General features: G+C 40.5%; 1 protein-coding gene across 19 annotated transcripts in view; it reads left to right on the top strand.

Annotated features, from left to right (window-relative positions):
• LOC149321295 (membrane-associated guanylate kinase, WW and PDZ domain-containing protein 1) overlaps positions 1–12810 on the top strand; it is a 607636-nt gene that overhangs the window by 439535 nt on the left and 155291 nt on the right. For all 19 annotated transcript variants that reach the window (XM_089519146.1, XM_089519138.1, XM_089519129.1 and 16 more), the window contains exon 3: positions 6352–6471. In XM_089519146.1, the coding sequence (XP_089375272.1) occupies positions 6352–6471 (120 nt within the window). The remainder of the gene's footprint in view (positions 1–6351; positions 6472–12810) is intronic.

The raw sequence follows: 12810 nt of genomic DNA, 5'->3' as shown, positions 1-12810 counted from the left end.
TGTTCTTGGATGAAATCCTTGTTCCCTCTCTCTGACTTTAATAAAAAGCCAAGTTTCATCTTCACTCCAGAATGAAACCAACATCAGCATCAATTGGGATTCCAAGGGAAGGCATTCCACAGCCAGGAAGGCCCTTTCCCATGTCCTCACACAGGCTAATGCTCCCACTGGTATGGAATCATAGAATTGTAGAGTTGGAAGAAATCTCAGAGGCCATCCAGTCTAGCCCCCTGCCATCCAGGAAGACACAATCAAATCACCCCTGTCAGATGACCATCCAGCCTCTGTTGAAAGACCTCCAAAGAAGGGAGACTATACCACTCTCCAAAGCAGCCTATTCCACTGATAGGAAACAGAGGAGGTCCCCTCTAGCAGCTCTCAAATTTCTCTCAGAACTAACATGATAAATGCATTATTTTGCATTGTCTTACCCATCATGGGAATTGTTCAAGAGTTTTGTTTTGTATTTATAAAAATAAATAAATAGAGGCTCCAGTTATTTTACTTGTATGATCAGACATATAGGCCTTCCCACATCATTCTTTCCAGTAGTCCCTTCTCCAACCCCCCATTCCCTAGTAACTGGTTAACAAATCAGAAAAATAAGTCACAATTGTTGTCAAATCTATTAATTGCTCTCAACTGTTGGTACCCAAGCCCTAAACTACTTTTTGAAGACTGCTTATATGCTTTAATTGTAGTGCAATATCAGATAATTGTTTTAATTTAGCATGTAGGCAATTGAGGTGACTGAATATAGGCTTCCTAAAGTGTTGTTCTAAAATTATAGTAAGCAAGTTTTCTGATTAATTTAGCCTCAGGGTATCAACATTTATTAAGCAACTAAACAAGAAGCTTTGTGCAACAAAAGAAGTAGGAGACAATGAAAGAGAGCATGTACTGTGATTTTTCTTAATACCTTTTTTGACTGAAGTACAATTCAGTTTTTTTATAAAAAATATGGCATAATGAGACAATTGAATCTAGCCTTCTACCCCCTTGTGCCCTCCAGACATGTTTCCATTGCTCCAATGAGAATAGCCATTGGACATGATAGTTGGGGATGATTGTAGATCAAATTCTCTGGAGGATGCCCTATATGGCTTGGGCCCGAGTTACTTGAGGGAATGCCTCTCCCTACACAATCCGCCCCGCACTCTCAGGACATTTGGGAAGAAATTATTAGAGACTGCAAAAACTAGGTTAACAACAACTTTCCACAGAGCATTTTCCGCCATAGCCCCCAAGTTATGGAACAACTTGCTGGAAGAGATCCACCTTAAGACCACCTTAGATGCCTTCAAGAAGGCACCCAAGACAGGTCTCTCCTGGTGAGCTTATCCACCAAATTTTCTGTAAAATATCCCACCTCCATTAGTACTGTATGTTTTATGAAAGTTAATTGTATTTTATTAACGTTATTGTATTGAAAATATGCTATTAATAATAATAAATAATCAAAGCTTTATTTCTAGCCCGCCTTTCCAGAGATCAAGGTGGGTTACAATGGTGGATTTTGCAATCCAACAACATACAATTTACAATAAAAACATTGTCAGAAATTTACAATTACATTATATAAAACATATAAAACAACAACAACAATAACAATTCCAAGCTAGCAGCAGTTGTAACAACGGTGAGGGGGAGAGGGATCACAACAGGGCTATTGGGGGTATGCCTGTTTGAAAAGATACGTTTTCAGCCCTTTTTTAAATTGGGCTAGGGAGGGGGGTTGAGCAGATCTCATCGGGAATCGAGTTCCAGAGCTTAGGGGCCGAGGTGGAAAAGGCCCTTTGTGTAGTGATGGCTCGTCTAGCATCTGGAACTCTTAGGAGATGTTTATCACCCGATCTGAGAGTGCGGGGTGGATTGTTTTTATTGAATGTATTTGATATGTTTTTTTATTGCTGGAATAATTTGTTTGTTGTAATCCTGACTCGATTCGCAGGGAGAGACAGGAAATAGAAATAAAATTTATTGTTATTGTTATTGTTGTTGTTGTTGTTGTTGTTATTATTATTATTATTATTATGCCGCCACATAGGGGAGCAGCAATGTAATCACTATATTGGCCTGCCTGCAAACTATGATCATCTTTTGACATTAATGTACCAGCATAGAAGCTGTTGCAATTTTTAAAAACTCAGCACCACATGGGCACCAAAATTACTCCTGCTTGCCTTTTCAGTGGAAAGCAAGAGAGGGGCTGCATTTATATTTAAAAGATAAATTACTCATCCCAGAGGCTTCCAGGTTAGGCCATTCATCATCCTCCCCCCCCCCCCCCCAAATGGTGTGCATGTTTTTGGGGGAGGTCTGGACTTGTAAGGGCTTCCAAGCTAACTGTGGGACCATATGCAACCTCATCACTGTAGTAAAGAAGCTAATAAGGGTGTCTTTTCCACTAACCAAGGCTGCAGACATAATCCAGTTTGGGATTTGTACTTTTGTGAGATATTTAGCCTTCTTTGTCAGAGAGCTGTGGTGCCACAGCAAACTATAAATCCTAGGATTCCATAGCATTTTGCCATGGCAGTTAAAGTGGTGTCACACTGGATTATTTTTGCAGTGTGGATGCAGCTCAAGTCTTACACAATGACATCATTCTATAACCAAAATGTCTCCAAGGTTTTGTTTTGAAAACTGTTTCAACATTTTATAAAAAGCCTCTTTTTTAAAAAAAAAAACTTTTTAAAAGGCTTCCTTTTAAATTCATTCTTAATTACTTTCAAAAATAAAGTTTTCAAGCTCTTCATTTCTTTCCTAATACAGTACTTCATTTACTGAATGTCAATTTGATGTTTGCAAATGAAGACATCAGATGAATTAGTTTCACAAACACTGTCATGGAGAAACAACAAGAAGTCTTGTGGCAATTTAAAGACAAAATGATTAATTATAGTGTGCATTTTCATTGATAATGCTGATTTTCATCTGATACATGAAGTGTTATCCCAGATTTTCAGGCTTATATTATGGGTGATGAAAATGCCATGGAAAGGACTTCACATTTAAGTCAGGGAGATATTGACAGATTAATTTATCCAGATGGAGTGCTGTGAGCATTTAGCACTAAAAATCTGGGTTTTAATCCTTATGTATTCAGCCATATGTTTGTGGTGCTGAATTTCAGGTGCCACTTCTTTTTTCTGGCAGACTCCTCATCTTTAACTTCTACTTCTAACTGATGAGAAGGAAGTGCAGCATACTTTTTCAGTGCTGGGAAAAGCTGTACCAGTTGACTCTGGCCAAATCAGATGGTTAAAAAATTTGCCCATTCGGGCACATGTCTGCATGAATGCTGTGGAAAGAATCCATATTTAAAACATTTGGGGAAAAAAAAACCGAGACACAAAACTGACCCATTTGTTCACCCCTAATTTATGCATACATGCTTTGGGCAGGATTATAAACAGTGAGGTCAAAGAGAGCTGAAATTTTGAAAGTGCAGGCAGTGATAAAATCATTTGCTTTTCAAAGGTTCAGCCAGTTCTTATCTCAAAATGTTAGAAATCCATTCCTGGGATTGCAGATTCCTGACTTCTGACATTAAGTTATGCATTCATTGTATATTCTGGTTTTACCTGTTCAGAAGCTTAGCCTAGAAGAGGATGGCTAACATGAAAGCAATGATTCTTGAAAAAAATGCACTGAATTTTGTTTGCATGCATTCCCACCCCCCTTTCTTAAATAACACTGAGCAGGAAAACCCTCCTGGACTGGTAGTAAGGGTGGTTTGTACTCATTGTGTACAGCCCAGATGGTATATAAAAACCCTTTGAAATGCCATCTGTCAGGCGTGTGTCCAGCCAACAGCCTGTCATTTTGTTAAGAAAAGGGAGGAGGCGGGGATTCCCTTCTTGTTTTTTTTTAAACTCCTTTTCTGAAACGTGGGTTGGGAACATTTGCTTAGATGCAGCGAAGCCAAGAGAAATCATTGCACCATAAGACAGCGTGGATGTGGGTGTTTTGTAACCCCCTTGCTCCCACAGAATGACAAGAGACAGTCTCACTGAAACTTATCTCTTACATGGTGATGTCAGTGAGTGTCTCAGTAAGGCCTGTTTCTTGTAATTTCTAGCCTAAGCTGTTTCTAGGTGCATTCCTGTTTTGCTGTAGTAGTCAACCTTGATGAGATGGCATGAGTCAATGTAAGTGTGAATGAATAAATCAGTAGCCTAGATAACTCTGTTCTCTGAGCAACCTGTATAAGCATGGGCTAACATGAACGTGTGAGAACAAATTCCATTTGACTCAAATGTGTTTGATTTCTTCCTGATATACATCTACTGATGTAGAAGATGCAAGGTTCAAAATACCATCTTAGTTATTGGTGTACAACACATCTTCTGCTCTCTGCTCCTCCACAGATGTTTGGAGTTAACCATACAAAATGGAGTGCTTTCTACTTAATTCAGCATTTTTTAACAAACTGAATATGTGCATATTCAGTGGATTTAAATGCATGGAGGGTTTATCTTGATTTGTACATGCAGATTTCTGAACAGAAAATTCCTTGAATGTATGTTAAGATGCAACCCCATGCTGAAGCTAAATGCAGCTGCCACTTTAAAATCTCAGCTTGCTCAGGAAATTAAGGACACTGACATGAAACAAATAGAACTATTCAAACATCCTAGAAAATTAGTCTGCCCAGTTGACAGGTATGATTCAATACAAATAAAGGTGGAGAGGAATAATGAAGTGCATCCATTGTCATAAAAAGACAGGTGGGGACTGTGAGGATGGATGCTAATAAATATGTAATGCAAGTTTTGGCTTAATCTGTAAAATTAAATAAAGCAAACATAACACACATTTTCATATAAATCAATGTATGGTATTTTGGATTCCTGAGATAGTGTATACCTTTTCTAGAAAGAGCAACTTGAGAAATACTCTTCTTTTGTATGGCTTGAAGTAATTTCTGAGTCATGGGGCTTTCTTGGCAGAATTTGTTCCTTATATATATCTTGCAAGCATATGCATCAGAGGTACTTAAACAGAGGGAAGCTGTTATCAGGTTGCAGTGAAACAATAGACTGCAAACAGAACTTGGAACTAGTGACATATAATGAGTGAACTATAAGTAATTCCCCCCCCCCCCCAGTAACTGTTACTGAAGTAAATGTTTTAGTTACTTATATGCAGAAGGTCTGTGGCCTCACTAAATAAACGTGCCTTACAGCAAAGACTAGCAATTTTTAGCATTCTGATTTTTCAAAACAGAAATTAAAATTAATTGTTTAATTACTATTGAACAGTAAAAAATAAAATAAAGAGTTGTGTCCAAAAAATTTAACTGTGCTAGTAACAAACTATAAGGATTTGATTATAACTAATTACTTTTGAAATAGCATCCCATGCTATGGGTACAACAATGAATTAAGCAAATAACCTAACTCCATCTAGGGCAGGAGTTCCTAACCTTTTTGACTCAACGAAGCTCTGTTGCATAGAATCAATTTCTATGGCAGAGCCTCTAAGAAGCCTACCCTATGTCTTACAACTTAATGGTGTTTAGGAGTAGTGTTATAGGGGGCCGGGGGGGGGGGGGGAGGAAAATGGGATAGATTGTAATTTTCCTGGAGTGGCCGTGGAGCACATGGGAAGTGCAGCACCTCGGAGCACAAGTTGGGAACCACTGGTCTAAGGGTTCCAACAGGAATGTTATCAACCTGGTCAGCTCTGGACATGCTCCAATATTGGCAGAGGGCTTCATGTGTGAGATAACTTTTGGGGTGAGCCGAAGGAGACAATTTTAATCTGTTGCAGGAATAAGGAGGCTTATGAAACATTAAGCACACATTTTAACAGAAGAAGGAACTGACAAATGTACCTCTGAGTATTCTTTGCCTAAGAAAGTCCTATGAAATTCATGGGGTTGACATAAGCTGTCAAGCAACTTGAAGGAACACAGACACACGTATTTGATTAAATCCCTTGCTTTTTGGATGAACTTGCAGCTGTTTCTGAGTCTCATATCTCATTACAGCGATGTGTAAATTTACAGTGCTCTATAAATAAAGGTTAATAATAATAATAATGATGCAAAGAGAAAGTGAATCTCACCCCATGCACTTTGAAGTTAAGTATTGTCCCCCCTGAGTTTGGATCAGGGACTGTTGCTGGTTGCAGACATCCTATGTATCAAGCCTAGCATGCTGCTGCCTCATTTTGCTGTTCTGCTTTGCTACATGTTTTCTTTCCCCTGTAGATTCCACGGGGGATTTTGACACCATTATTTCCATCAGACATGTAACAATGCAGTATTTGTTTTCTTTGGATGCTGCTTCAGTGTCAATACTCACTTCATTTTGTTTCCTTTCCCCCTCCTCTCTTATCTAGGCACAACTCGACCTCCACGAGAAGGAGAAGTGCCTGGTGTGGACTACAACTTTCTGACTGTTCAAGAATTTCTTGAGCTTGAGAAAAGTGGGACTCTTCTTGAAGTAGGAACCTATGAAGGTACGTTGCGAGAACAAGCAGTCTCAACAAGTTTTACAGATTATGAAAACAGGCATCCCAAAAGCCTTGAGAATGCTACTTAATTTTTTATATTGTGCCCTGGATCCTATCCTCTCTTCAGAAAGAAGCGTGTTTTAACCCTTTAACATTAAAGGAAAGTAATGTTCATGGAGACACTTGATTTTTTTTTTGTTTATTTCATACTTGATCAAGAGATGTACTACAGTTAAACTGACAATCACTTTTTGGATTTAATTATTTTGGCTTGCATGTGCCTACATAGAGCTAATATGCAGGGGAGCTGTGTTGATCATTTAGCAAATTCAAACAAAAATCCACAAAACATAATTTTATTGATACCTTTATTGGCCAACCGAAATGCACAATATACTTGTTGCAAGCTTTTGAAGCTCCACTGGCTTCTTCATCAGGCAAGATGTTACAAACCAAAGAGGAGGGGAAAAATGGAGATGTTAGAAGATGCCTGCATTTTGTTGTTTCTGTCCTTAGTTAAGATGGTATAAGGACGGTAAATTTTGCAGGCTGGCTCCTCCTCCTTCTGGTCATGTGGGAATTGGGAGTTTAATAAAGTCCAGGAAATTTAAAGTCCTGTTCATGGGAGGCAGGAGTGTGGAGTGTTGTCAGACTGCAGTTTCCTTTAGTGAATTAAAGGTGTGGTCCAACAACTGGAAAGCCACAGGTTGGCTGTAACCCAATAGCCATTTGGAATTACTTGTTTAGTGATCCATCCATATCTATGGATTCTACATCCACAGATTCAACCATTTATGGCTTGAATTTTTTAAAAAAAATCCAAAAAGCAAACCTTGATTTTGCCATTTTACATAAGGGTCACCATTTTATTGTATCATTGTATATAATGCAACTAGAGCATCTACAGCTTTTGATATGCACAGGGAGTTCTGGAACCAATCCTCAGCAGGTAGCGAGGACCCACTGTACCATGAAAAGTCTGCACATAATTATGTTGGACAAAGTTGGACTGAATTCACAGGGACTGACTCCTTTCAAGATATGCATAGGGTTGTTCTGTTAGCATTTATGGCTATGTGTGTGCTTTTCTAATCTCTGTTACTCCAGGTTTGTCCAGGCTAAAACACACATGTTCCTTTGAAACATAGGGAAATTTTCAGTTTGACTGTTGAGAAGTACTGTAAGTGGTTTATCCTTTTCAATCTGCAGACTTATTGAAGGAGTACAGTAATGAAAGCCAAACTATTGAATAGGGAAGTCTGGATCCCTTTAGTGTGCTCTCACCTTTGGTTAAGATGAAAATCATAGGCGGGTTATAGACCGCCCATTTGGGGCGGTCTGGACCCGCCCCTTTCCCCGGAGTATCGGGGCCTCAGCGGCCAGAACGGCAACCGCTGAGGCCCCGATCCGCCGCTTTTCAGGCTGCGGGGAAGCAGCAAAACGCCGCTTTCCCGCAGCCTGAAAAGGGGTGTCCTTGGGGCTTGAAGCCCCAAGGACACCCCACGGCGGCGGGGAGAAGAGAAAGGGGCCGCTTGGCCCCTTTCTCTTTTAGTCCGCTGGGCACAGCCGTCTGAAGGCTGCGCCCAGCGGACTAAACCAGGAAGGAGCTCCGAAACAGAGCTCCTTCCTGCTCTGTGTTCAGGGCACACTAAGCGCCCTGGCGCGGAGCAAGGACGTCACATCCGTGCCGCCCCGTCTAGAGGCGGTGCGGCCGTGACGTCCTCACGGCGGCGGCCATATGGAAGGGCCGCCGCCGTTTAGTGCATGACAAGTACGCACTAGGGTTAGGGCGGTGCGGAAGCACCGCCCTTTTGTAACCCTAGTGCGTGCTCGTCACGCACTAAAGTGCCGGTCTGTAACCGGCCATAGTGAATTTTGCAGATTTGTTTTGATGTTAAGTGGAGAATTATAAAGCACTGCTAGAAAATACTTAACAGAAACAAATCTGCAAAATTCACTATGGCCGGTTACAGAAACAAATCTGTTGCTTCAATGAATACTGCTGTAACTTTCATGGCTTCTCATGGCTTTTTGTTTGCAAGTTTTAGGAATGTTTCATATACCTTTATCATTTTCAGAAATATAGGTTACAATGGCGAGTTACAGACTGCTGAAAAGCGGCATCCTGCACCTGCCCCTTTTCCCGCCAGATCGGGGCCTTAGCAGCCAGAGTGGCAGCCACTGAGGCCCCAATCCGCCGCTTTCCAGGCCACGGGGAAGCGGCAAAAGGCCCCTTCAAGCCCCAAGGACATCCCGCGGCGGCGGGGAGGAGGAGAAAGGGGTCGTTTGGCCCCTTTCTCCATTGTGTCGCTGGGCGCAGCCATCTAAAGGCTGCGCCCAGCGACGCAAGACCAGGAAGGAGCTCCGTTTCAGAGCTCCTTCCTGCTCCGACGAAAGGGCGCACTAAGCACCCTCACGCGGCACGATGGCATCACGTCCGCGCCGCCTCGTTTGGAGGCAGCGCGTTCGTGACACCATCATGGTGGCCCCCATGTAGATGGGGTGCCGCCATCTTGTACGTCCTCAGGACGTATTAGGCTTGGGGGCGTCAAGAAGTGACGCCCCTTTTTAAACCTAGGATGTCCTGAGGACATCCCTTATAGCCGTTTGTAATGCACCAGTGATGCATTCCTTTGTAGTTTTTAAAGAGGTAGCCATGTTGGTTTCTTGCCACATAAAAAGGAGGAAGGGAAGGGGAGGGAGGGAAAAAAGAAATCTGGCAGCACATTAAGACACATTGTTTGTTTGCTTTAGCATGTGCTTTTGTGGGTGTAAACCCACTTCAAATTCAGTATCGAGTGATGTTAAGGCCTCAAGTATAAAGCATATTTATACAGTAGTGGGATAGAATGTAATAGGACCCACAAAGAAGCAAATCATGTTTTGGGGTTTTCTAATGTCAGATTTGTGTTCATCAGTCATCTTCCATAAAGACTTCCCTGTGTGTCCAGTGTAGTGTACAGAGGGCCATTGCTGGCATAGGATGGCGTATATCACATTGGAAGAGCAAGTAAATACTCCTCTGATGTTGTAGGTTATATTATTGGCTCCTGTACTATTGCTCCAATGGGGATAAATTTGGCATCTGGGTTTGTGGCAGGGTCTTATCCTTGCATTTATCATTCATGTTCTAGCAAAAAGGTCTGCCTCCCAGAGCTTGTGAGAGGAGTGTTATTCTCCAGAATTGATGACAGCTCATTTATGATGCATTTGAATGGATGTTCTGCCATTTTGTCTTTTTCGCCTGTCTTTATATAGATCCAGCATGGCATAGTGGTTTGAGTATTGGATTATGACTCTGGAGGCCAGGACTTGATTCCTAGCTTGGCCATGAAACCCATTGGGTGACCTTGGGCAAGACACATGGTCTTAGAATTAGGGGAAAGCCATGGCAAACCTCCTCTGAACAAATCCTGCCAAAAAACCTAATCGCCTTAGCTTCACCATAAGTTGGAAATGATTTGAACACAACAGCAACAACAATCCTGGGTATTAATTTTGCTTTGTTGGTTTCTTTTTTCACTTCCTTAGGTAGGATTGTAGTCTTTTCCTCTTTTTAATGTTACATTCCTTTATAGAATCCCACTGTCTTCTGATTGTGACTAGCACTTTACAAAAACCTTGAGAGAAATACATTTGGAAAAAAATGAAAATGTTCCTTTAAAAACGAATCCTTAAAAGCTAATAGATGTATACAGCCGGCCCTTCTTATACAATGATTTTTTTATACACGGATTCAAGTATCCACGGTTTGAAAATGTTCCAAAAAATATAGATTTCAAATATCAAACCTTGATTTTCCATTTTTTATAAGGGACACCATTTTGCTATGTCATTATATTTCATGGGACTTGAGCATCCACGGATTTTGTTATACACGGGGGATCTTGGAACCAAACCCCAGCATATAACAAGGGTCCACTGTATTTTACAGCCATATCAGAAATGCATTTATAGAATGTTTGTGTCAAGACAGATGAGATTTCTTTGTATATCAACAAAGTATTATCCTATGCTCAATTATTACATTCAAAAATAATGTAGGATTCTGTGGTTCATCCTCTGGGATTCATCCCAAAGGAAGAAGGGATTATTCTTAATTAGTGCCATCATTCTAAGTGTAATAGGCTGGCCTTTAAGTTAACCTTTGAAAACAATTTTAAAAATGTGCATTTGAGACAATGAAGAAGCAGTTTAGTGCGAATCCAAAATAATTAAAATCAATTATAGCCACTCAGTGTCCATCTTTCATAATCAGTGCAGATTCCACTGTGCTCTATCACTTTTAAAAAAGCTTTCAGAGCTACCTGAAACCATGAGAACTCAAAAAATATATCATACATGCTCATTTACGCATAAAGAAACTAATCCACCTTTACATAGCATATGTCAGCATACAGGTTAAACATTTACGGTGATAAAATATACCTTACCAACCAAAACCACTCTTTTCCGATATTCAGTCCAGATGGTGGCTTCTTGTCCTGAGTACAGGTGACATATCAAGACAGTGAAACATTGTGGTACACTTGTTTCTTTAAGAGCAATCCATAGTTTTTCATGATCTGCATAATTTATGAAGCACAGAAGTTTAAAATTAATATTTTAATGTGAGTCCTTGTTCAATTGTGGTTTAACTTTTTTCTATTATCAAGGTTTTATCTCTAACTTGTTTTAATATTGTTGTAAGCTTTGGGCCCTGTGTCAAAATATATACATAAAATAAGCCATGTTTACTAGAGTTTCAGATGGAAAATGGACCCCTTTTTGCTGCTGTTAGTGTTTCCCACTCAGCTGAGCAGGGCATGCAAGAAATGGTAGAGAGAAAAGCACTCAGCCTCCCAAGCACATACTGCCCAAGTGACTAAAGAGCAGCTGGACAGTCCAGAAGGCCCTGAAGCTCTGCATCTCCCTTCCCTGGTGCTGATTTTGCCCCAGGCTAATTTTAAGTTACTGGATCCAAACATTACTGGAAAGTTACTATTTGGACGTATTCATGCAAGTGTTTGGAAAATAACCCATTGCTGTTACTTATAATAGTGTTGACAATGTAACTGGTTGCTTTATTTACTTGTATGGCACGTTACTTTTCTGTTACTTTGTGAGAGAAAAGCCCTGTAAGGATTGGTACAAGAATGGCTGAAAGTAAATTTTGAAAGTAAGGGCAAACCATTGCTTGTCACACTTATAAAGTACCTTAATTCTTTCTCATTACATCAGTTTTTTAGGATGTATAGCTTGTTACATCTTAGTAACTGTGTCCAAGTGATTACTTGTAATTTGTTACTTCCAAGTTCTATTTATTCTCTAATCGACTGAATATCACTGTGGGGAAATTGCAGGAAAGGGAAATTGTATATACGTATGAATGGCTAGAGCTGGTGAACTTGTGTGTGTGATCATTCAAATATTATTGTAACCAACTCATTGTGGTAATTTAGAGATGAATATTTAGTGGGGTTGCTATTCCCTTGCTTGGGTATAAATGACTGTATAAAATAACTCAATACCAGACTTAGATGAAAGCAGGTAAAACTGAACACACACAAGAATCAGTAATGTACACAGGTTCTGCCAAATATTTCAAGACATGTGGAGGCACTGTGAACACATAGCAATAGCAAGTACATTTCTATACCACTTATCAGAGCACTTAAGCACTCCCTAAGCAGTTTACAATGTGTAAGCTAATTTCCTCCAACAATATGGGTACTCATTTTAGTGACCTCGGAAGGATGCTAGCCTGAGTCGAGCCTGAGCCTGTGGCTCGTATTGAACTCACAACCTTATGCTTTGTGGGTGAGTGGCTGCACTACAGGCATTTAACCACTGTGCCACAAGGGCTCTCATTACATATACACAGTGTAATCCTGTAACCATGTTCATTCTTGGTTTATACCCAGCTACAAGAATCCTCTTAAAAACAGAGTCCAGCTAAAGGGTTCAGCAGTACCTGGATGGAATGAGCACATCGGTGTTTGTGTGAAAAGACTATCTTCAATTTATGGCAGCTGTAAATGTAGCCCCTTACAGCCACTTTTGTCCCTAAAAAGCTACCATGAAAAATTCTGAGCAGGGTAAAGGCACCTGATCCAGTCTGATCTTGGAAATTAAGGAGTGTCACTCTGTTTATTACTTGGATGGGAGACTGCCCACTGATGTCAGATGCTGTAGGCTATGTAGAGGAAGGAATGATCAAAAACCTCTCTAAGTATTCCTTGCCTCACAGAACCTTATGAAATTAATGGGGTTGTCATAAGTCAGCAGGTGACGTGAAGGCACACACACACACACACACACTTTTATATATCCGTGAGCTAATTCTGAGGGAGAATAAAAGATATG

This window comes from Sceloporus occidentalis, unplaced genomic scaffold (genome assembly GCF_023333645.1).
Source record: "Sceloporus occidentalis isolate IW3139 unplaced genomic scaffold, rSceOcc1.0.p SCAF_1, whole genome shotgun sequence".
Classification (NCBI taxonomy): domain Eukaryota; kingdom Metazoa; phylum Chordata; class Lepidosauria; order Squamata; family Phrynosomatidae; genus Sceloporus; species Sceloporus occidentalis.
Note: the sequence above shows the minus strand (reverse complement) of the source record. Positions and strands in the feature narration are given on the sequence as shown.